The 24,497-nt window shown below is 48.2% G+C and overlaps 1 protein-coding gene across 1 annotated transcript in view; it reads left to right on the top strand.

The window, feature by feature from the left end:
* The window catches only part of TLL2 (tolloid like 2), a 124,008-nt gene that overhangs the window by 73,825 nt on the left and 25,686 nt on the right, over positions 1–24,497 (top strand). Inside the window, exons 6-11 of the mRNA XM_045438379.1 lie at positions 602–780; positions 1,807–1,912; positions 8,966–9,090; positions 11,811–11,926; positions 17,217–17,319; positions 24,136–24,252. Coding sequence (XP_045294335.1) covers positions 602–780; positions 1,807–1,912; positions 8,966–9,090; positions 11,811–11,926; positions 17,217–17,319; positions 24,136–24,252 — 746 coding nt within the window. The remainder of the gene's footprint in view (positions 1–601; positions 781–1,806; positions 1,913–8,965; positions 9,091–11,810; positions 11,927–17,216; positions 17,320–24,135; positions 24,253–24,497) is intronic.

Here is a 24,497-nt window from a genome sequence, read left to right as displayed (position 1 = left end):
ACCCAGGCGCCCCAGAACACATATTTCTTTTAATGTTTGATAGACGTTAGCTGGGTGATAGAGGTGGTGGGGTTGTGGGCCATGTTTATTTCTTTTCTTATACCTTTCTATATTAGGAATAATATATAATAATATGTTAGGAATAAATGTTACTTGAAAAAGCAATTTTGCCCAGAAGGGGAGTCATTTCTAAGGCTTCTCTGATAAGGGTACCATGCTTTACAGAAACTCAGCTGACTCCTTTCCTCGTCATCAGAGATGATTCAGGAGAGACTTGGGGGTGCAGGGTTGGGGAGGGTATGGGCTTTATTCCAGGAAGAGAAGCCTTATCTTCTTTGGGTTCTCAAGTGGATCCGTGACCACCAAAAAGGAGAACAATTTTTGGAGGGAATTTCTGTATTAGGAGGTAACTTGGACAATGAACGTGCTTTCAGCTCTGAATATCTGTTTCTTTTAGATTAGCGTGTGTGTGCGCGTGCGTGCATGTGTGTGCGTGCACACACACACGTGCACGCACACACACAATCACACACATGGGGGAGGGCATTAGACTCTTCCTATTCTCTGAGCGGCTGACCTGGGTATTTCTGCCACTGTCCAGCTGTTGTTCCTATGTTGGGCGTCGAGGAGGAGGCCCGCAAGCCATATCCATTGGGAAAAACTGTGACAAGTTTGGCATTGTGGCACATGAGTTGGGCCATGTGGTTGGGTTCTGGCATGAACACACTCGGCCCGACAGAGACCAGCATGTCACCATCATCAGAGAGAACATCCAGCCAGGTAAGGAGCCAGTATCGAGTCTGGAAGCCACTGGTCAGGAAGGTGGCATCCCCTGGGTCAGGCAGGGTTAAAGGAGAGGGGTTTCAGGGACCCGACGAATGCTCATTTGTTAAGTAAGGAGGCAGCAGCCCTACTGTGCAGACATTTGTTGCTAGCACTGCCACTGTTATTTGTGGCCCTTCCTGGGAGGTCATCTGCCATAGCTTTGTAGGTTACGGCAGAAACGAAATGACTTTTCATGTTGTAAAAGGACAATGAAATCCAACTCCATTTCCTAAAAGGAACAGAATGGACCAGAGTAACTGTTGCAGGATCAAGGCTGAGAAGCCAAAAAAAAAAAAAAAAAAAAAAAAAAAAGAGTTCTCCTGGTTGCTTTTATGAGAGTCACTTTTGCTGACTTCAGCAACACATCCTTTTGAAACTGAAATACAATTAGGACACAAATACATGTAAAAGTAGTATTTTGGCCTGGAAATGTTCTGCCCCAAGGCAGGTAGTGTCTAGACTAAAACAAAACAAAACAAAACAAAACAAAACAAAACAAAAAAACAAACAAACAAAACACCCCACTTCTTATATTAAATAATTTTATATAGAAGTCTATGTTGAACATGAAAGTAGCTGGTTGAATAATATGTTTGCCTCAAAATGCTTTCAAAGGTCTGAATTGTGAACTATTTGGGATTGAACTTAACTCTTTGATTTTTCTTTTGTTCTTTAGTAGCAAGATCAGAGATTTTTTTTCTAAGTTTTTGAACGATCAGATTAATATCGAACCTGCCTACAAACTTAGTATAAGAGTTTCCAGGGGGCACTTGGGGAGGGGTTGGGTGGTGGGTTGGAAGAACAGGGCTGTTTGAAGTTTCAAATTTCCAGTCTGTTAAAAACAATGAGAACGACCACAACCCTGTTATTTGGGCTAACAGAGTTCTCAGAAGTTGCTATGGGCCCTCCTTCTCCCCCCTCTGCCTCCTTTCAGGTACCTGCCTTGGTTTTCAAAGGCCTTAACAGAGTGTTGTGTCACAGGTCAGGAGTATAATTTCTTAAAAATGGAAGCTGGGGAAGTGAGCTCTCTGGGAGAAACGTACGACTTTGACAGCATCATGCACTACGCCCGGAACACCTTCTCAAGGTCGGAATCTATGCTTATGCCTCATCTGTGTTTTACTGTGCCTGCCGCAGGCTCGGGTCGGATTCCTGGAGGTCTGCAGAGAGTGGGTCTCTGCATGCTCTTAGCACAGTTGGCCTGTCTGTCCTTGAAATACAGTGGCCTCTGGGCTGCAGTGAAATATAATCTAATCAGGTTCCCGCTAATAAGATTGAATCCCATTGTGAAGCTGGTGTTCCATCATGCCCTAATGTCACAAGCAGCAAACTGGAAAGGGGAAATTATCTAGAGGTTGGCCGGGATAATAACTTAGGGGCTCTGTGTAAAATTTCCAGTGGGTGGGGGAGTCTTCCAAAGCACGTCCTTGATGTAAGCCTGGTGGTACTAACCAGTTCCCTTAAAGAGGTGTGGTTTATTGAAAGCTAGACCATATGAGAGCTGGGGGAGTTGTAAATCGTGGATTCATTTTAGAGGTGAAGAAAATGAGGCTCCAGCCAGCTCGAGGGCACACAGGTAGCTGGGGTCAGAGTGAGAACAAAGGTCCAGGTTTCCCGCCTGCTGGTCACACTTGATGGGAGCTGGTGTTCCCAAGTATAGCTGGGGCCAGTGATTTACAGCCGGCATTGGTAGGATCTGTTTTGATGAGTTATTGCTGTGCTGGACTGGGTGTGAAGTATTTCCAATATTTCCCTTGCTTCTAGACCATATGCGTGTTGTGTATATAGAAGTGTCCCCCAACTAATCCCAGTTTTGTGGGTGTTTCCACTCTTGAGTTAGAGGAGATACAAGGCATATGTTCTCTCACTTGCCACTTTTTTCTCAGTTTCGTCTTAAAACCAGCTTGTTTGCTTCCTATTTATCTATTTAATTACTCAAAAACAAAAGGTTCGATTGGGTTTCCAGCACGTACACAGGACAAGAAACAAGTAAATGAGGAAACTTGAGGACGGGGGAGGGGAAAATAAGGGTAGATAGCTGCATGGAAGCTTGGAATCAATTGCCTGTTCAGAATATATGCCAGAAAGTCATGCACACTTTGGTCAGACTGGCAGCAAATCCTGCCCTGTGCTTCTTAGCAGTTATTGCAAGGAAGGAAACAATCCATTTCATGAGTCGCCGTGTCCATAAAGATCAAAAGAAACCATTCCTTCAGGAGACACACAGCTCTTGGGAGTGTACCCAGGGCTCATTGGCTCTTGGGTAAGCCTGCTGAAAGCATGCTGTTGATGAGGTCATGGAACTGTGGGAAAGAGTATCCAAACCTCAGCATCCCATGTTCCCAGTTGTAGCGGGAAGGTGGTGCTGTCCCTCTGGCCACACGGCTGATTTAGTTATGGTCACCATCCTGCACCCAGGGGGAATCTCTCCAGAGCTCTAATAGGTGGAGTTTTGTCAACGTCAGCATCTTTGAACAACTGGCATGGGAGTGACTGACCCTGCTTTCATTACTCTTCTCCTGGCTCCTTGTCAGAGGATATGAGGTGCACCATGAAATGAAGAGACCACTGGACTGAGAGTCAACGACTAGGTTCCAGGCCTCGTGCTCTCATGCACCGTGCTATTGAGGGAGGTATAGACAGTAGTTAGGGATAGCTTTGTGCTGGGTCAAATCTCCACGTCCTTGGGCATCGGTTTCCTCATAGGAGGGTTGGACTAAATGTTCTTTGAGCCCCTTCCAGCTCAAACATTTCCTGTTGTAATTTCTTAATCAGTGCAGGTGGGCAAGGCACTGACAGATGTTTGCATTCATTGCCATGTGGACATTTGAGGCTTCCTCTTCCATGTTGGGAAAGGAGACTTTGAAGGACCTACTCTGGGGGTTTGTTGGGGGAGTCGAAGAGACAATGGGTGGGTAGGATGACAGCCCACCATGAAAGGTCAGAGCAGGGATGCTTGGGTGTGGGGGCTGGGCTGCCTTGAGAGTTTGGGAAATGGTGTAGGAAAATCTGGGCCACAGTACATCAGCCCCAGAAATGGCAGGCTGCTGAGTAGAGACAAAGTGTTGATTTTGTAGAGAATCACTGTCAAGTTGGCCCAAGTGAGAAGGCTGTACTTTGGGTCTTGTTTCCATAGCTGTCATGACTCTTCATATTGCTTTATAAGTTGTCTATTAGTTATTATAAATTAATCTAATCCTATGTACCTGTTACATCCTCCTCTGGCTCACTAGACTGAGATCTTTGAAGGCATCCTCTTCTCTCGTCTCCAGCACCTACCACGGAGCCTAGCATAGAGTAGATATTCAATAAATATTTCTTAAATGAAAAAATTAATGGGTGAATCAAAGGAGACAGGGAGATCTGCAATGCTGGACTCAGTGAGGGAAGAAATTTCCATTATCGTTATTGCATTTCCGTCCACATATCCACAAATTTGTTCCTGTGATCTCTAGCTCATAATGCCATCCCTGTCACCCCCAAAGAGATAACCATTAACAACACTGTTGTCATTGTGGAGCAGTTTATCAGCACTGACCAGTAGAAGCCCATTACCAAACCCATGAAATGATAGTTCCCCACCAAGAGTACCCAGAAGCCCTCAGAGGGAGATTGGCGAGGGGCAGCACATGGGTGTGATAGGCGGCTAGGTAGAAGCACAGCAGCTCCCATGAAGGCTTGGAAGGGAGGCAGACTTCTCCTTCTGCTACCATGATGTCATCTATTGCCTCAGAAGAGTCTACCCTCAAATGTCATGGTTTATAACAGCAACTTATTTTTTGTGACATTGTGGGTCACTCTGGCTCATTCTTCTCTGGTTTTGCCTGGGATCATTTCCACAGCAGTAGTCATTTGACAAAGTGACTGGGCTGAGAAGTCCAGGATGGCCAGTGCCATGTCTGGCCATTGTGCTGCCTGTGCACTGGGCCCCCCCCCCCCCAGTTTTCCTCCCTGTGGCCTTTCAACTTCTGGCAGGCTGGACAGGGCTCCTCACTGCACTGGAACTCAGAGCTCCTAAAAGACAAGCTGGGAGGCCACAAGACTCTTAAGACCCAGGCTCTAGAACTTGCAGGACATCACTTCTGTCACATTTCAGTGGTCAGAGCAAGGTACAAGGTGAAGGCTATGGACATTAGGAGGTGCCTCCCATTATTTTAACAATCTACCACAGCTATCTTCTCACCCCTGCCCCAGGGTTCACAATGACGTTGGCAAAGCTATTTTGTAGCAAGTGGATACCTTCATCGTCTTTTCTGCCAACTTTCTGCATGGATTTTCAGGAAACTACTTTGTTCAATGGGACATTTAACAGTGGCATCCTTACTAATTGTCTTTCCTGGCCCACTTTTCGTCAAGTTTCCCAGTCCTTAAATCCACATCATTACTCCTGGCCACATATCCCCTGGAGCCAGCCTGTGCATCGTCTTTGAGTTTGAAAAAGAGCAGAAAATGGCTTATAGAACATTTGCTCATCTGGAGGCAACTATTCTTCCAGCTGATGGGAAACCCAATCTTTGTGTATCTTTACAATTGATCTGACTCCTTCCAACTTTATTTTCTGGTTTATTGCAGTCCCTCCCTCTCCCCCTTGGTTGGACCTCGGCTGCGGAGAGTGATGTGTTTGGAGGTTTCATTGGGCAAGGGTCCAGGAGCTGGGGAGAGAGATCTGTGGTACAGAGGCATCTTTGGAGAGCTCAGAGCTGACAGTTTTATTCCCTAAAGCATCTGCCAAACCCTTTCTTAGTTTAGCAGAGTGTCAGGGCTAAGAGTTGTCCTACATAAAAGAGGGATGTCACTGCAGCGGTTCATGCGGGGGATGCCTCTTGTAGTAAATATTTTCCAGAGCCTTCTGTCTTGCTGGCAGCTCAGGGACATGTCAAGGAGGGCGTCCCAGCCCCAAAGAGCTATCTGAGTGTGGGCTGATGTTGTTCCTGCTGTTTCAGTTTTTGAAGTCTCTCACATTCCTAATCTATCATTTATCTAGCACACATTAAAGCCTATTGTTCCTTGGGCAGTAAGAACACTGGCTGGAAGGAGGAGGATGCCGGGAGATGGGCTTCTGGCCTGCCTGGGTTCCAGGGCTGGCTCTCCATTACTAGCTCTGTACTCTGGGAGAATCACTTAAGCTCTGCAGGCTTTTTCTCACCGGTGGGGAGGAGACCCTAATAATTGCACTGGCCTAGGGTGTTACAAGGACTAAACGAGATGGTGCATGTAAAGTGCTCAGGCCTGGTCCTGGCACATAAGAAGGTCCTGTGAACGCTCAGTGGGAGCACATGTTCTCCACACTGGCAGAGTCACCTATATGCTGTGGTCTTCAGCAAGGTTGGCTGGCCTGGGTTGCTAAGAGATGGTGGTGAGCTTTGCATTTTGTGCAGGAAAATTTCTTTCCTTCAGGGGAATCAAGAAAAAAATTACAAATGGACCCATTTTATTATAGGGCAGAAGTGCCCCCTTTTAGATCTAGTCGGTGATTGGATTTAGAATTTTATGTAGAGTCATTACTTGTAGTTTAAAACTTGGCAAAGTCAGTGAGGGAAAATGAGGATTCCCCTAAAGTTTCTCTAGAAGGCTCTGGACCCAGAGATAAGGCAATGGGAAATTGAGAAAGACAGGCCAGGTGGTTAAAGGTTGGGGATGGGGATACTTAAAAGGAAATCGGCAGATGATCTAGGCTCTTGCTTGCTTACGTTGGAAAGAAAGTGGGTTTGAAGTCTGATTTAGAAAACATATATGCAACACCAGAAAGATAATAACACATGCCACCAGCAAGATATAAGAATAATATATATTTTCCAAAGTAGTGCAGAATTGAGGGGAAAGGAAATGTTTTAGAGAGAAAGTGAGAGGGAGGAGAAGGGACAGTGCAGCTAATAACTAGGTAACATGCATTGTCGCATTTCCCTTGGGTGTAAATTACTTTGCAAAATTTTTTGAAGACACTGCCCTACCTTGGTTACATAATTTAATTCAAAAATTATTTCTTGACCTGTTGTGCTCCAGTCCCTAAGGGCATAAAGATGAAAGTCTCAGTCTCTCTGCTTGAGGAACTTACTATTTAGCAGAGATGACAAATATCTTCACCCTTCAAAAAAGACAATACAGTATGATAAGAAGAGACTAGACAAATAAGGCCAAGAGGTAGCCCAGAGGAGGGAATGAATAACTCAGGATAAGGAAGGATAAAAAGGGCTCGAGAAGACTTTTAAGAGGGAAAGCCATCTGATGGGGTTTTGGCGAATGAACAGGAGTTTGCTAGTGGACAAGAAGATGGGCAGTGGGCAGCCTCCGCAGAGGACAGCCTGCGTAAGGGCATGTTTGGGGCTATCAGAGATTCGGTGTTGCTTAAGCTGCCAAGTGGGGTGGAGGTATCAGGAGAAGTGGCTGAAGAGGAAGGCAGAGGCCAGTGAGCCAAGGGCCTGGGGATCCAGGTGGTGATCAGACATCAGTGGAGGCTTCTAAGTGGAGAGGACACAAGGCTGCCCTTGCATTTCCGGACAATCACGTTGCACTGTTGTGGGTGCAACATAGAGCTGACTGAGTCTACAGGGAGGGAGACCAGGTAAGAAGCTATGGAAGAATGCAGAAAGGGGATGCTGTTTGCCTGAGCTAAGGCAGTGTTCTGGAAAGAGGAGGAAGGCATAGATTCAAGGCACGATAGAAGGTGCCATGGTGCCTTCAGATTCACTCTTGGGAGACAAGAGTCATGGAACGAACATGGATATGAGACCCATATGACAGTGTAGTGGAGGGGTGGCCAGGCATCTGGGGCTTAGCAGATGGTTCCGGGGTCAGAATCAGAGAATTCTCTGTGAGTCTATTGGCATCAGCTAAAGCCCAGAGTTGCAGGTGGAGCAGGAGACGGGAGAGAGGAAGAGGGCAGATTCCCAAGGGAAAGCATGGAGTGGGGAGCAGACGTGGATGCTAACTTGCCGTGCAGAGACAGTGGTGCCCTGGACACCAGGGGAAGAGAGTCTGAGGAAGGAAGGAGCAGAAAAGTGGCAGTGCTGTAAGAGAGGGCAGGTGGGGGTTGACAGGTGTCCATCCGAGTTGTCAGTTAGTTGGTGACCACTGACCGTTGCTGGTGCAGTCTGATTGCAATTGCATTGAAAAGTGAATGGTATGTGGGCAGCTAGACAGAGAATGGGATCCATTGTTTCCAGAAACTTGGTTAAGAAGGGAGGGAAGAGACTGGTAACTGGAGAAGGAGCTGATTTGAAGGGAGACCCTACCTTCCAGGAGGGGTCCCTCATTGGGGGTCTGGAAGCAGAGAAGGAGGCTCAGGAAGGGGTCAGCCACACCCACATCATGGAGATGTAAATAGGGCCAGTACTCAGCCGGGCATCCCGACTTGGTCATTTTAGACTTCATTCACGTGGGAGTAGAATAGGATGTTTAGAGCTGGAAAGGGCTGCTGTGACTGTCTAGGCCACTCTCTTACTGTTAGAGGAGTCAACTGAAGCTCAGAGAGGGGAAGGGGCTTGTCTAAGCTCACCCAGGTGGCGGAGCCAGGCCTTACATAGAAACTTCTAGACTAGGACTCTCTCAACTTTGTTCTCTACATTCATCTCACTTTCCATCTGATTATCCCCTTTGCCAGAAAGGCCCCCAAACTCTGATTCCCATTATTCACCAGCCTGTCAAGCAGCACTTACTGACCAGCCCCTGAGAGCCTCACTCTGTGCTGGTCCCCAGGCTCCCTGTGGGGCCCCTCCAAGACTTATCCATGCTCAGTAGTGCCTGTTGCACAACTCCGGGGGGCACCACTCACACCTCGGTCTCTCTGAATGGTGCTCCCTGAAGTTGTAGGATGTGGCGGCCCCAGGGCCTGGACCTGTCAGGGGCTTTGTGGAAATGCACAGTACATGTCGGTAAGGAAGCCCCTAAGCCAGTGGACTAGGGCAGAATGGCAAGCTTGGCAGAGTCATTTTCCCATTGGAAAGTGAGTAAGCCGCTCATGAAACATGCCAGGACGAGTGAAGCAACGTCTTCAGTCACACTGGCCTACAGAGAGGCCATCCAGAGGCTGGGGATGTCAACAGGCTTATGGACAAGGAAATGAAGACTGTAAGTTCCAGCCCGGCCAGCCAGCCAGCCTTGACTTTTCTTTCTCCTTTCTCTTTCTCTTTTCTTCCTGTAGAGGAGTTTTCTTAGACACCATCCTCCCCCGTCGAGACGACAATGGCGTCAGGCCAACCATTGGTCAGCGTGTGCGGCTCAGTCAGGGAGACATAGCGCAAGCCAGGAAGCTGTACAAATGCCCAGGTAACTGAATCCCGGGGAGTCCCGGGGCCTCTGTTGCACCCACGGAGCATGACTCAGCCATCCTTTGCCAACATTCCCCCTTGCTGGGAAAAACAGCTTGGAGAACATGGAGAGGCTGCTATAATTTCTGGTATCTACTATATGGAGGTTTTAGACAGTGTAGGAGGCCCACGTGCAGAGGTGATTGCCAGTAGTGACACGAATAGTAGGTCTTGGAGCTCACAGTTTAATGTGTCAGAATCCTCAGAATTCTCTGGCAAAGGCCTGATATTCTGAAGAGGAAGAAGGATAGTGGAACAACAGTGAATGGGGGCCCGATGCAGTGCGTACCCTGTAACTACAAAATCTCCTCTCCTTCCTGTGGGAATAGGGGATGTGGGTTTGGCAAAACAAAAACCAAGGGTTTTGCAGGAAGACAGTGAATGAAGGAGGGTGGGAGTCAGCTTCCCAAATACTCAGTGCTGTAAATGAGGTTATGTCTATGGTCTTGGGGGCTTCCTAGGGTTCTGGTCATCGGCTAGAAATCTGCCAGCAAAGACTGGACAGTATACCAGGGTCTGAGGAGACGTCTGTTTCTCTGCTCATCCGCAAGGCCCCTCCTCTTGAATCTGCCCTCTTTGCCTTCCATACCCTTGGTTCAGCATCACCACCACCTCCCCCAGCCTGTGGCCCTGGAAGTGAGCTCACACTGACCCTTTAAGTTGTTGAGCTTCAGTGCAAAGCGTTAGTTAGAGCAGCCAGGTTTTTACCACTGAGGGGAGAGAATTCAATTCAGCACTTTGGGGAGGAAGAAGGAAATGCATTGCTAACAGGTCCGGTAACATTTTCCAAATGCCCCAGACCAGACACACAGACAGGTCTGATCATGGGACAGAATGTTCAAAATAGGCGCCATATTAGAAAATCCAGGCTATCCCGTTGCCCTGCTAAGTGGGATCACAGGGCACGCAAAGGGCTGGGTGGGGTTTGGTCCATCACAAAACTCTAAGAAATATGTCCATCCAGCTATTAGTCATCTGGGGGTGTGTTAGGGCTGAAATGCAGGTCACACGTATCATATAACCTTGCTGAATTGAAAGAGAAACCTTATAGCATGCCCTGGGAAATGCCATAGTATTTATTTAGTTATAATGTATATGGCTCTTACTTCCCAAAAGGATTGGAGGCAGCTGGTAAATACCATGGAGCCATATAGTAATGCATCTACTCTTGCAGAATGTTGATGATTATTCTAAAATAATTTCCATGGAACCCTTGGGGGTGTTGACTGCCGGGCATAATCCTCGTGATGCCTGGCAGTTGTTCAGTAACATGATATCGAAGCCCCAATATCCAGGATTTCCTGAGGCTGATGACGGGCCGCTCTCCAGTATTCCTTCCTGCGGCTCCAAAACTGCAGCTTCCAGTAATTTCAAGTAGTAACTGAGGGGGGGGGGGGGTAGTTGTCGAGTGGAGGGTGAATTGCATGTAGGAAGAGATGCATATGTTTCCACACTTTGGGGTAACCCCATAGGAGGAGGGGTTTGGGTTTGGAATCAGGAGGGGGCAGGAGGTAAGGAACCCGCGGGTCCCGAGCTTACTCCTACAGATACTTTCTTTTTAAGGACAAATTGGGTGAAATATTTTTCACATACATAAGAACTAGGTTCTAGACTTAGGACCAGACAACCCTCCAACATTCAAAGGTGGGATGGTCTACTGTAGAGTAGCCCAGCTTCCCATACCTCTGGTCATTTTTCTGTTTTCTTGACTATTTATTTGGTTGCTCGTTCAGAAATAGGTAGCAAAAAAAGAAGAGGCCAGATTCAAACTAATACCTGAAATGTGTTTCAAAGTGTTTTCTTTTTCTTGTCGCTTCACCTATTTGTACTTTTAAAAAAATATTTTTAGGGGCGCCTGGGTGGCGCAGTCGGTTAAGCGTCCGACTTCAGCCAGGTCACGATCTCGCGGTCCGTGAGTTCGAGCCCCGCGTCGGGCTCTGGGCTGATGGCTCAGAGCCTGGAGCCTGTTTCCGATTCTGTGTCTCCCTCTCTCTCTGCCCCTCCCCCGTTCATGCTCTGTCTCTCTCTGTCCCAAAAATAAATAAACGTTGAAAAAAAAATTAAAAAAAATTATTTTTAATGTTTATTATTTATTTTTGAGAGAGAAAGAGAGAGAGAGAGAGAGAGCAGGGGCCAGTGGGGGGGGGGGGGGAGGTACAGGGGAGCAGAGAAAAAGGGAGACACAGAATCCAAAGCAAGCTCCAGGCTCTGAGCTGTCAGCACAGAGCCCGACGCGGGGCTCGAATTCACAGACCATGAGATCATGACCTGAGCCAAAGTCAGAGGCTTAACTGACTGAGCCATCCAGGCGCCCCTGTCAGTCATAATATAATGGCTGCTATGTGTGGACCACTCACTATGTGCCATTTCATTAACCCTCCAGGCAGGTCTTGTCCATTTTACAGGTAAGAAAACTAAGGCCCAGCAAGGCTGGGAAACTTGCCCACCATATCCTGGGAGCCTCAGAAGAAACGCCTGGGTATTACGTTCTCGTCCCGGACCCTATTTTCACTTTTATTAACCAGAAAACATCATCAATCTGCCTGACCGGTTTCTCGCCAATGCGTTCCGAGGGCTTTGGCTGGTCAAGCGGTGTGTTTTCTCAGTGGCCTGGTGCAGGGAGCTGCTTAGGTGGGGAGTGTGTGTGCCGGAATCACAGTTGTTGTTTTGCTTGCACAGCGTGTGGGGAGACCCTGCAGGACACAACAGGAAACTTTTCCGCACCTGGTTTCCCAAATGGCTATCCTTCTTATTCCCACTGTGTCTGGAGGATATCGGTCACTCCAGGGGAAAAGGTAGGTGTGAAACCACCTCAGGAAATGACGTAGCTTTCTTTGGGTTGTGTGAGGTGTGGGGGATTGTACTATTATTAACCGTAGTAATAGCAGCTGCTGTGAGCACCCAGGTGCTGTGCTAGCTTGCTTAACATTCTTTAGTTCTTTATTTCTTAATTCTTTATTATTTTTTTCTTTCAACCAGGATCACCCATACAAATGGAGGCCTGTAAGCTAAATGTCCACATGAGTTGTAAATCAAGTTCACAGTCTGTAAATCAAAGTAGACTGTGTCCTTCTCCCCTGGTAAATACACCATCAGAATGCCTCGGAAGGCAAGGGTCCAGTGTAGGGTTCCTCGACACCTCAGAATGCTGCTCTGGAAGGTAGCAATATGGGGCAAGCTAGCCCTCAACCCACAGCTGGCCCCTCCTTCTCTTCTCAGCCCCCGGTTTCATCTCAGGAGCAGCCGTGGCGAAACTCCAGCCCACGCTCCTGAACATTCTGCACTCCTACCTTGCAAACAGCTATTCTTTGGCTGCCCCTCCAGCAGAAGTGGACTGGTTAGGTGTGCTGTCTGCCCTTGGGAGGGTAGATTCAGGGCAGAGATCTCTGCATGTTCTGGAAGGGGCCTCAGGGCTATTTGGACGGGGGACTCCAGGATCCAGGGCACCTGGAATTAGGTCTAGGAGCTATGCAAGCTCTGAGTGAGCACAAGCATTTGGGTCGGAAGATTCCATGATACCCTCTATATTCCCCTAGAGCTGGGTCAGGACAGAGGCCTCTTTCGTCCTGGTCCAAGGATGGTATGTTCTCAACCCTACCACACATGCATCTCTTGATATCCATTATATGGATAGGGAATTTGAGGCTCAGACATTTTTCTTGTTTAGAGAGAGAGAGTGTGAGTGGGGGAGGCACAGAGGGAGAAAGAAAGGGAGAGAGAGAATCTTAAGAAAGCTCCATGCTCAGCACGGAGCTTGATCTCATGACCATGAGATCATGACCTGAGCCAAAATCAAGGGTCGGACATTCAACTGACTGAGCCACTCAGCTGACCAAGGCTCAGACATTTTTAAAAATTGACCAAATTGACAGTAAAATATAGAACTGGGAACTGGGGCTTCTGCATTCCTGAAACGTGTGTGTGTGTGTGTGTGTGTGTGTGTGTGTGTGTGTGTGTTTACCACGCCTCCCTACAAATCCAAGGGTTTTTCAGATTGTCTCAGACTAAGTGCAGCTGTCTTTGAGATGCCCCCTCTATCCCGTGTTCCTAATTCCCTCTAGTCATACCTGCCATAACTTATTCCACAATATCGTGACTGCTGGTTTATTGGGCTGTCTGCCTTCTAAGACCCTAAACTCATTGAGGACAGAGACTGTTCACCCCTAGGTCTCCAGCCACCCAACACAGCCCCTGGCACATAGACACACAAAAAGTATTTGTTGGATGGGCATGTGAGTGGATGGGTGGCCAAGTGAGAAATCTGCAACTGTGTTGTGGGGTGATGGATTGTTAGGTGCTTGTAGCCAATCTTCAGGTATGCCTAATTCATAACTTTAAAAAGCATCCCTTTAAATGTTTTCTATGGGCTGCGTTCTATTCTCAGCATATTATGTGGATTCTCTTTTAATCCTCACAACTTCGTGTGATAGGTACTATTCCCACATTAATTTTTTCAGGTAAGGAAAGGGACTTGCCTAAGGCTACTCAGTTTGTGGCAAAGTTGGGATTTGAATCCAGGTGAGAAGCTGGATGCTTAGCCATCATCCTATACTATTCCACAAAGGGGTCAGGCTAATAGGCATTTGAACATGCATTCACACACACATGCTCACGTGTGTATGTTTTCACGTACAGTACCCACATGTACAACTCTTCCTCTGGGCTCTAAGCATTTAGGACAGTGTGGTTGTCGTCTTGAGCCTGAGAGACTGCAGATTTGTCTTCCTCAGGTGCATGTTCTGTTCCTGTGCCTGATGGAGGCATTAATGAGAAGGAGGGGAAAGAAGGAGGAGGAGGAGGAGGAGGAGGAAGTGATCCAGAAAGCCCCAAATTGTTGAATGTCCCTAAATAGCAGAGGCTATGTGATATGTTTGAACTACATAAGACTCATCAAGTCTTAATTATTACTGCTAACTGGGGGGCAGAGAGAATATACCTCATTGAAATTCCTGTACCAATTATTTCCATTTCTGCTTCCCCCAGCCTTCCCCAGAGCTGCTAGTAATTAGCAAACTTGATTGGTTCAAGTATCACCTCTTGTTTATCACCTCTTCCCCTATGGTCTTTATGGTTCCCTAACATATTTAAAGTAATTAACCTGAATAATTACCCCATTTATTTTGATCCTGAATGTGTTACCAAGGAAGTTGTAATAACATTTTCTTTCTGAAGAATTTAAAAAGCTAAGTAATTATATTACAACCGGCTAGTAAATATTACTGAGTCCTCTGCCTGAACGTGAACTCTGTGAGACATACGAAAGAAATCTAATTTACAGTCCCTGTCTTCAAGAGACTTAGAGTTTAGTTAAGGTCCCTCCTTACCTCTAGGGAGTCTGATTTAACTGAAGAAGGGGCAGTATTTTTTAAACTTCTGAGGTGGTACTAATTCATGAGCAGGGTTAAGAACCACTGGTCTAGTTTGAAAGAAGAGTGACATCACACACACACACACACACACTGTACAATACAGGAGGTGGGCTGGCCTGTTATTTTCTGGTACTGCCTCTTCATTTCATAGGAGATCAGAGGGTTTTGTGGAAGAAGGTGCTACTTGTCCTAAGAACCGAACATTGGGAGGGATTGGCCCAAAGGAAGCTTGGGGAGAAACTCGCAAGGCTAATTAAGACAGGCAGCCTGTGAAGAGCACTTAGTGTGTCTGGTTTGTGGTGCACTAAGTATACACTCAGTAAGGCCTGATTCTTTAAAAGTGCCTTTATTGAGTGCCTATTATGTGTCAGACCTCATTATACACTCAGTATACAGTTTCTCACGCAGCCCCCTCGGTAACCAATGGTGTGCACGTTGTTTCGCAGATAAGGAAACTGAAGATCTAAATGGGCAAGTATTTTCCCAAGATCCCAGAGCTAGTGAGTGATAGAGCTGAGGTATCCGGATCTTCCTGATTCTAAAAACACCTGCCCTGCAGTCACTATGAAAGGGAGAGGGGGGAGTCCCAAGGAGGGAAAGGCCATGTCCATTTTGGCAGTCAGAGAGGGACTCCGGGAGGAGGCAGAAAGCCCTGAGCTGGGCCTGGGGAAGGTTCCATTAGCATGGATATGCCAACGCACATTGGGAAATGAGGTCCCATAGGATGGACTCTGGGGTCTCTGGAAGGTAAGCAGAGAGGTTAATTTATGAGATGAGGGCATGGGGAGCTACTGAAGTTTTCTGAGCGTAGGAGAGGTTTAATAAATATGAGATGCCAGTGCAGAATGGATCTAGAAGCCCTACTGTGAAGAATGGCTCAGGGCACGGCAGGGAGGAGTTCAGGAATCCTCTCCGCAGGTACAACACAGGCAGCGGTGTTGAAGGGGCAGTGAGACTGGCTTGCAGCAGGGGACACAGACAAGTTAAGGGAAGAACGTCTGTGGGCATAGGGGGTAAATAATAGGGTGAAGTGGAGATAAGCGCAAAGGGTTGCACCTGGCTGACCGGTGCCAATTAGGGACAGGGAAGCCAGAAGGGAAATGCCATTTTGAGGTGCTCTCACAGTCCCTGGGGAGCAGGGAGGACAGGAGCCAGCTGAGGCCAGAGAGCGGGGAGAGGGCAGGTGTGGTAAAACCCAGAGAGAGGAGGTTCAAAGCAGAGGGGCCACAGAGAACAGAGCCCATAAATAACAGTCCTTTCAATTTGGCTGGGAAGGCACCGGAACCTTTGACCTGCAGCCCTCCAGCCTAGGGGGTTTGCTTAGAGACAGAGGGACCTGGGGTTGTCTAAATGTAAAAGCAAGTGGCCAGTGGATGGGAGAGAGAGATGAACTGGCTAAGGATGAGCGCCCCGAATGGGCTAAGGCACAGGGTCAGTGCTGCAGCAGCCAGGGCGGGGCCCCAGTGAGCGAAAAGAGCTGAGAAATGATGGAGCAGGGACACTCTGAGCACAGCAGACATGGTGCGCACACCCTACATGGCGGGGCTTGATGGGGGTGAAGGGGGGGCACGCCTGAGCTCTGCTCTGGGCCATCTGTCAGGGACGCCCCAAGCTGGAAGGGTGGCAGGTTTGTGGGAACAGCACCTGTGTGCTGAGTCCACAGGGCCACCCAACTCCCTCCACTCTTTGTGGACAGGGGCGTCCACTGAATGGGCTCACCATGTCCATGAAGAGCTGAAACCTCTTTCCTAGTCCATCTGAAGCCCCAGCTCCCTGGCCTTCACTCCTCCTCACCCCCTGCCTCTTCATTCCAGACACACAAACCACAACCTGCTCTGATGTACAGTACCATTCCCCAGATGTCTCCTTGCCTTTATTCATGTCAGTCCCTCTCACCAAAAAGCCCTCTTGTCCTGTCTCTGTCCGCTGGGCCCCTATTCCCCTTAGGTTAAATGCCACCTCTACTGAGATGCCTTTTCCAGTATCACCAGGCAGCATTTATGTCTCCCTCCTTGGGGCTACAGAATTCCCTTTTCTGTCCATCCGTCTCTTTTCAACATTTTTTTCAAGAGTGCTCTAATTGGCCTGACGCATCTGTGCTCTCTGAGCTCCCTAAAGGCAAGAACCCTGTCTTGTTGATCTTTCTATCTCAATTGGCCAACACAGACAGGCACATAGTAGGTATTCAGCTAACAACGGTGAGATGAATGAATGAACGAACGAACGAACAGACTAACCATAAGAGGCTATTTGAGAGTGAGGTCATGGCCGAGGGGACACTGCTCACAGTGGTGCTCAGATGTACTCAGGCTAACCCCAGGCCCTTTGGAATGATTGATGATGTTATAAGATCTTTCCGTATCTCTGAACTTCACTGACCCCTTACCTCCTTCTAAATCCCCAGTCTCAAGGCATCCTGGCCCATCTTTTTAATGCATCCTGTTTTCTATAAACCACCTAGTGACTTCAAAAGCTCAAGCTATTCCCCAGACAGAACCAGAGGACCCATCTCCTCTGTTTACTCCCCATCCTGCTTACGGTTTGTTATTTAATGTCACAAGGTTTCCTGTGAGTGTGTCCTTGTGAGGACATTCCTACTGTGGTCTCAGAGTGCTGTATGCTAACGGGTAATGTGAGAACACTGGCATGCAAGATGTATCTTCAAAACTCCTCGGGCTCCACGGCCACAACTCACTTTTCCGGTAACTCTTTACAGATCGTCCTAACCTTCACCTCCATGGATTTGTTTAAAAGCCGCCTGTGCTGGTATGACTATGTGGAGGTCCGGGATGGTTACTGGAGAAAAGCCCCCCTGTTGGGTGAGTTGACTTTAGAAAGCCCTGGGAGAGGGGTGATCGGCTTGTTCTGTGGGACGCTGTTAATGTGCGGAGGGGCCCGTCCTGACAGCAGTCACAGGAAGCTCTCAAGAGCCCGTGTCGTTGTAAAACTCTGAACACTCCACCTGGCAGCACGAGTTAAAAGCTTCTAGGACTGAGACCGCCCTTCAACCCGGCAGTTCTACTTCTGGGAATTTATCCTAAAGAACCAGTGAAGGAAGCATGCAAAGTTCTAGCGATGGGGATGTTCACTGGAGCGGGAAAAATGGAAAACAATTTAAATGTTCACCAGTAGGGGTTAGCTGAGGCACTGGTGACACATCTTTCTAGTGGAAAACTATCCAGCCACTAAAAATAAAGTTGGAGGTGACTACTTATTGATACAAAAAGGTGTTCCCAACTGGAATATGCCGTTGGATTCCACTTTCATAAAAATCCCTTCATATGTATATTTTGCAGGCTTTGCAAACTCAGATGCCCTTGGAAATAAGGCACACCTGAGTAAGATGGGGTTGGTATACTAAAATAAGGAGTGGTGGGGAGTGTGGCAGAGTGAACAGTGAATATCTTGACCCAGATTATTCAAAACAAAATTATTTAAAACATGTGTAGGTTGGATTCAACTGGAGGAAGCCATTTTGTGATGTACAGTATAAATATCAAGTGGAATTACAGGCGTAAATAAATAAGAGTGGTTATTTCAGGATGATGGAGTATATTTTTAAAAGTTTATTCTGTGTTCCTGGTTTAGCTATATTTTCTAATTTTTCTACAGTAAGCATGTATCCTTTCTGGGAGATGCATGGTGCATGAACTCATACGTGAAAAGGCAGCTTAGACCTTTCAGTGGGAGGCTGTGGGCAGGTGGCATAAGATGAAAGGTCAGTTCATTCAGGACTGGTTACAGAAGAGCAATGTCCCGTGGGTGACCCAGAAAGACGAGTGTATAGAGAGCCTATGGCATCGGTGTCCTGGGAATGGACAGAGGGACTCATCTCACTCAGAAATGACAGCCATGGTGGAGCCAGAGAGAGAAGCAGATTTGCAAGGAGCCGGATGGAAGGGTTTTGGCTGATGGTGGGGCTGTTCTCATTTTTAGAGCAGTCCCAGGTGAGCTTCCGGGTTGCCATGGCTAAGCCCTCAGTGAGATCTTTGTCCCTGGCATATCCTCATGTGGGCAGAACAGCCACACTGGTTATGCTGTGAATGGCTGGCCTGGGCGTGAGCTGCTGTTGGGACAGCAGACCAGAGATGGAAACAGGAGGGAAGGGGGAGAGCTAAGTTGGGGAGTTAAACGGCCAGACCGAGCCTAACTTCACATCAGATTCCGGGTAGGTCGGAAGAGATGGGAGCAGAAGGTCTGAGGGGCCTGGCAGATATCAGGCTCTGTATGGCCACAAGGTCTCAGCCAGGCCAGCTTTCATTGGGAAGAGCACACACGCCCCTTCTATCCAGAGGACCACGAGTTGAAATTTCCAGAGCTACAGATGGATAGGAAGTTGTGTCTACTCGTGCTGAAGAAAGCAGGCTCTGAGTAGGGGTACCAGGTTACCCCCATTAGGAGGAATCAGTCGGGAAGCGTACAGTCTAGGTGGGCAAGCCAACCATGGACACGAGCGTGTATATTGTAGGACAAATGGGTTTTGTCACCCGATGGCAGGGTGGAGGCTGCCTGTCCTGCACTCCTGCTTCCTCTCTATTGTGAGCAGATGCGGGGTATGCCAGCAGCCAGAAGGAGGCGTGGCTTTACAGGTAGCTCTGATTGGGCGTGGCAGGGGGGGCGTGGTGGGGAGAGAGAGAGAGAGAGAGAGAGAGAGAGAGAGAGAGAAGGGCATTCTGGGTAGCAGAGGTTCCTGAACCTGGCTGAACATCAGCATCTGCTGGGCAGATTTCTGTGAATACAGATCCCTGGGAAACTACCGAGTCAGAATCCCCATATGTTGGGTCAGGAAATGCTCCTGCTTCCCTGTAAATGTATGTGCATGTGTATGTGCGTGTGTACTTGTTTAATACCGCACACATAGAGAAGGGACTGCAAGGGGGAAGGTGTTTACCTCTGAGAAAGGAAGCCCAGAAATGGTTTGGTTTGTATACTTCTGGATTGTTCTACATCTTTTACAAGAATGCACTCAGGTAGAATTTTATAATTAAGATAATTCAAGGGGAGGATTTGGGATGACAACATGGAATCACAGACCCCTTAACCTGGCAGGGATCTTAGAGTCCCTTATCCCACACCTTTATTACCAGGAGAGCACACGCTCCGTGAGTGTGGACCAACTTGCTAAGTCCACACAGCCGGCTAGTGGATGAGATCAGACCAGAACTCAGATGCCCTGGTCCTGGGGAGTGGGGACTGGGGACTGCTGAATCTGAGAAGGGTATCCCCATAGGACCGTCAGATAAAATGCATGATTCATTGTTTATATGAAATTCAAATTTAACTGGCTTTCCTCGACTTTTGTTTGCGAAATCTGGCAACCCTAAACCCCACCAGGAACGCAGTAGACTCGGAGGGCTCAGGAGAAGGAAGCTCTCGGTTACTGAAGTTCCCTAGAGAGGGCTGAGACACGCTCCTGAGACTGGGCACTCGCAGACGAATTTCCAGTGATTTCCTTTTCTTGAACTTGAAACAAGAATTTTCTCACTACAGATCCTGGCTACACTTTCATTGATTAGATGGGCTTTTTGCCACTCTTTGTTGTCGGTGATGGTTTGTTTTGTTTGGGTTATTTTGGGGGCTCATATTTTACACACTTTCGCAGTGTGTGTGTGTGTGTGTGTGTGTGTGTGTGTGTGTGTGTGAGTGCCACAGCCAAGGCATGGCCCGGTGCCTGTAACCGTCATTCTTCGTTTGCGGGAATTCTCCTCTGCCAGCTATTTGGCCTGCTCTGATGTTTCCGAATGCAGCCGTTGGTGCACTTCTGTGTTTGGAACAAGTGCATTGTGTGGGCCGAACTGGTCCCTGGGAGGGGTCAGTGCCATGAAATCTGCTGGGAGGAGGCAGGTCAATGCCCCTTTGGCAGGAGGGAGAGCGGATTAGGGCGGATTGTGAAAGTATGCATCTTGCTCTGAAAAACTGTGCGTTGCATATTTTCCCAGGGCAGTGTGTGAAAACCCAGGCATAATGGATGCATAACTTTTTATGAATGAACCCTTTATGACTCCCCGTGGAGCCCACTTGTAGTGTCCTCATCTGCATTTCCTCTTCTTGATATCCTTATTAAACTCCTCCTCCAAAGCCGGGAACCAGATTCCGTTGAGGAATTTGACACCTTTTCTGAGTCCAGTTTCTCCCCAGCCTGTTAGTTTTCTTGGAAAGGGGCTGTTTGGGTCCCACTTTTTCACAAAGTGATTAAAGAGAAATGAAAGTAGAATGAGAGCATGTCACGGCCAGTTAGAGCTATCAAATTGAGTTTTCAGTTTCAGGGGTCACTTATGAGATTGCACCTGAAGTGGGGAGGAACGTGGCCGCAGAGAGAATTTACCCAGTGATTTGAAACACTGTCTTGCTAATTGGATCCCCCTGCCTTATTTCTGCAGGAGGAATTACTCTGACAATGCACTTTTGTATGCAGAACTGTCTTTGAGTATTCTGTACCACCTCACTGCACACAAAAGCCCTTTTTCCCCCTTTCCCTGAAGTGGGGAGGGAGGTTCGGAAAGGCCAGGCTGGCCAATCAGTGTCGCGTGGCCCTACCACCGGGGCTCCCTGGGCAGGGGCAGCCTCTCAAGTGAGCAGAAACGACAGCGTGAGTCAAACAGCCAAGCCTGGCGTCACCACAGACTTGCTTTATGGTTGGAGGCTTTGATCTATCATTTCTAAGTGTCCGTGTCCAAACTGGGAATGATGTTTACATTCCCAGAGAGCAGATTTCATGTCTGTTTACCCAAAAGTGTACAGTGTTCAGAATCACACCTTAACAGAGAAGTTCCTCTTGATGATGGTGGCAGTGGTGATGAAGAAGGTGAAATTGATGATGAAGGTCAAGGGCTCAGACTGCCAAGGTTCGAATCCTGCTTCACTTGCAACTTTGAGTATAACTCAAATTGAATGTAACTTGACTCAAATTCTTCAACCCTCAGTTTGCCCATATATGAGCTGAATAGTAAACAGTCCCTAATTCAGAGGGTAGGGGGAAGCAGTTAGATCATCCACGCAAAGCGCTAGGGAGAGGGTCATGCTCAGTAAAAAGGGGCTTTCATCGGGACCGTTATGGCGAAGATAAGAATATTAAGGAAATGGGCAGGGGACAAAGTAAAGGGTTCTAGGTGAGAATTACAAGGTGATTTGGGGAGAGAAGTTACTTAGGAATATTTGTAACTTACCCCACCAAGCCTGGCTTTGCCAAAGCAGTGATTCCAACCCCCTCCAGAGTAGTGAGTGAGTAGACCCAGGTTGTCCTGTGGCCCAGCCGTGGGTGGTTCATCTCATCCAGTTACGTTCTTAGGCAGCAAGGCAGACGTGGGAAGTTCTTCTCTTTTTTGGAAACAGTCCCCAGTGGCTGTGACAGCTGGGGTTTTAAAAGGAGAAATTTGGACTTGAAACTCAGTTTGGTCAAGAAGGAATTCCTTTTGTGATCCCACATTGTTTAACTGCTGTTCAGCAGCTCTGTCTCCTCACTGGTAAGCAGTACTTACTTGCCCATGCTTATGTGTTGTTTTCCAAGAATTAATTGACACTAATTGGCCATGCCAGAGTAACCATTACTGAAAATTTATAGGCTTCTGATGGAGTTTTCCTTGCCAAATTCTTGGCAGAAGTCTCAGCTCATCTCACTTGATATTAAGCTCATCAAATCCAAAAAGCTGCAGGTGGCCAGAATCGGAAGGAAGCAGAAGTAGATTAGCAACTTCTACCCCATGTCTCCCCAAAGAACATGTCCACAGTTGGCCATCAGGAAACGTCCATCGTAGCCTTTATTCCTCCCTCAACCTCACTCCCCCATTTCTCAGAAGGGCAAAGCAGAATTATAACTTCAAGTGGTTGATGCAGTGCTTAATATGGTGCTGGCAATAAGGCAGCACCCGCTAAATATCTGTTGAATAGACATAAAAAATATTGAGATATCAATCACATACTATATGATTCACCATTTAAAGTGTACAAGTCAATGAGTTTTAGTATGCTCACAGAGTTGTGCAACCAACCATCACCATAATCAAGTGTAGAACATTTTTATCACCCAAAAGAAAACCCATACTCATTAACAGGCATGGCCTCCCATTTCCCCCGTATCAGATGGATTTTTGAGCGACCTACGCAGTCAGTGCTTGAGAGAACCATGGCTTCCAGTCCAAATAGACCTTGACTGGTCTGTGTTGTGAACTGATCAGTACAGCCCAGCCCATGTCGCACCCTATTCCCATCCCCATCCTTGCCATGGCTGCCATCTTTACACGACATTGGGAATTATAGGGCCAAAGATTACCATACATTGGGAAGTCATGGCCTTCCGCCTCTTCCTCTGTGAAAGACCCAAGTGTCAGACCCATACCCAAGTGTCAGAGAAATACACATGTATTTGTATTTTTCAATAGCAGAATTTCAACGGCAATTATGAGCCCCTCTCTATCAGGTAGGGGAAATTAATTTTGGTCAGTTTGTGTTTTCTTCCCCTAAGGTGGGGGTGCCAGTAAGGGGTGTATACATGTGCCACGGCACGGTGGCAGGGGGGGCATGCATATTGCCATCTCAGTTGACATTGCTGAGCGTCCTCATGCCTGTCTGGTCTCCAGTCCTCTATCTGAGCAAAGAATCCTCAGTGGCTGCTGTGCCTCCTTCTTGTCTCAATTCTAGGCCAGTTCAGATTGGTGCCAAGTCCATGTCTCCCTAGAAGACATTCAGTGGGTGATGTTCTATGGCTCCCCACATCCTCTGGACTATGGGAGGTTCACTTCCATATCCCTTTGCCTGAAGAACTCTGCATGCCTGTCTCCTGGCCTAATGTCTGGATGAGCCATGCACACACTCCCGTTCTGACCCCCGGTGGGGCATGGGGATCAGAGATCTTGTCGCCCTTCCAGGCTCTGCCCAGGGACTGGGGGCACAGTCCTGTCCTTCTCCCAGACCCTCAAACCCACTTGAGGTCTCTATCATCCTTTTCCATCCAGGGTCTTAGCTCAAGGTGGGACAGGGCACAGGGTCCTTCCAAAGCATCCCTTGTACCCTCTCTAACCCTCTCCTCCCTAGTTCCCTCACTCATCTATTTTAGGAATCTTTCTAAGACTACCAGGATGGAAACATGTGCTCTTACACATCGTGTGTTCTCCCAAGTCTTTGTAATTGTGACTGGGCTTGGGAAGTTCAAAAGCCAAGAAGGTTTGGGTTTTTGTTGTTGTTGTTGTTGTTGTTTTTGTCATGTGTTCTCTGGCATCTCTTCTCTGGGGCGAGGAAAGCAGACTGTCTTCCTAAAGGCATGCTCTGCCCCCAAAGAAGGGCCATATATGTAATGGGAGACACCAGGGGAGGAAGGGCTCATCACTATCTCGGACCATTATCCCGCCACACCTTGAGCACCTGGGCGGGACCCACCTGGCAGAGGAGGGGTGCCTGAGCTACCCTCCGGGGACTTGGATTGACTGGAGTCTGGCGTTCTCTTGAAGTCAGCCTGAAGCGGGCCACACGGGCCGGGCGACTGCTTCCTTCCATCTGTGACTCCTGCATGTGCTGCAGGAGAATCGCCACAGCGAGGATTACCGCTCACCTTGAGGACGTTTGGAGAAACGCGGCCTCGTGTCTGTAAGGAGCTGCTTCCCGCCCTGCCGGCCGCCTGACCGGTCTTCTCCACTTCCCAGGCAGGTTTTGTGGTGACAGGGCCCCGGAGCCCCTCACCTCCACGGACAGCCGGCTCTGGGTGGAGTTCCGGAGCAGCAGCAGCACCTTGGGCAAGGGTTTCTTCGCGGTCTACGAAGGTTTGTTCACGGCGGGAGGGGGGGGGTGGCTCTCGTTCCACCTCTGACCTTCCCACGCGGCCCGCTGTCCCTCTTGCACCCACGCACGCGTGGCAGCCGCCAGAGCCGTGAGGGGTAGGGACAACCACCGCAAGGGCCGGGCTGAGGATCCCCAGGTCCGCAGCTGTGCTCATGTCACGACAGGTGTCGTCCACCTGTCACCACCCGCTGGACTCTACTCCAGTGGGGCTGGGGAGCGTGTCCCA

This window comes from Leopardus geoffroyi, chromosome D2 (genome assembly GCF_018350155.1).
Source record: "Leopardus geoffroyi isolate Oge1 chromosome D2, O.geoffroyi_Oge1_pat1.0, whole genome shotgun sequence".
Classification (NCBI taxonomy): domain Eukaryota; kingdom Metazoa; phylum Chordata; class Mammalia; order Carnivora; family Felidae; genus Leopardus; species Leopardus geoffroyi.
The sequence above is the reverse complement of the archived record's forward strand: the minus strand, read 5'-3'. Positions and strand labels throughout refer to the sequence as shown.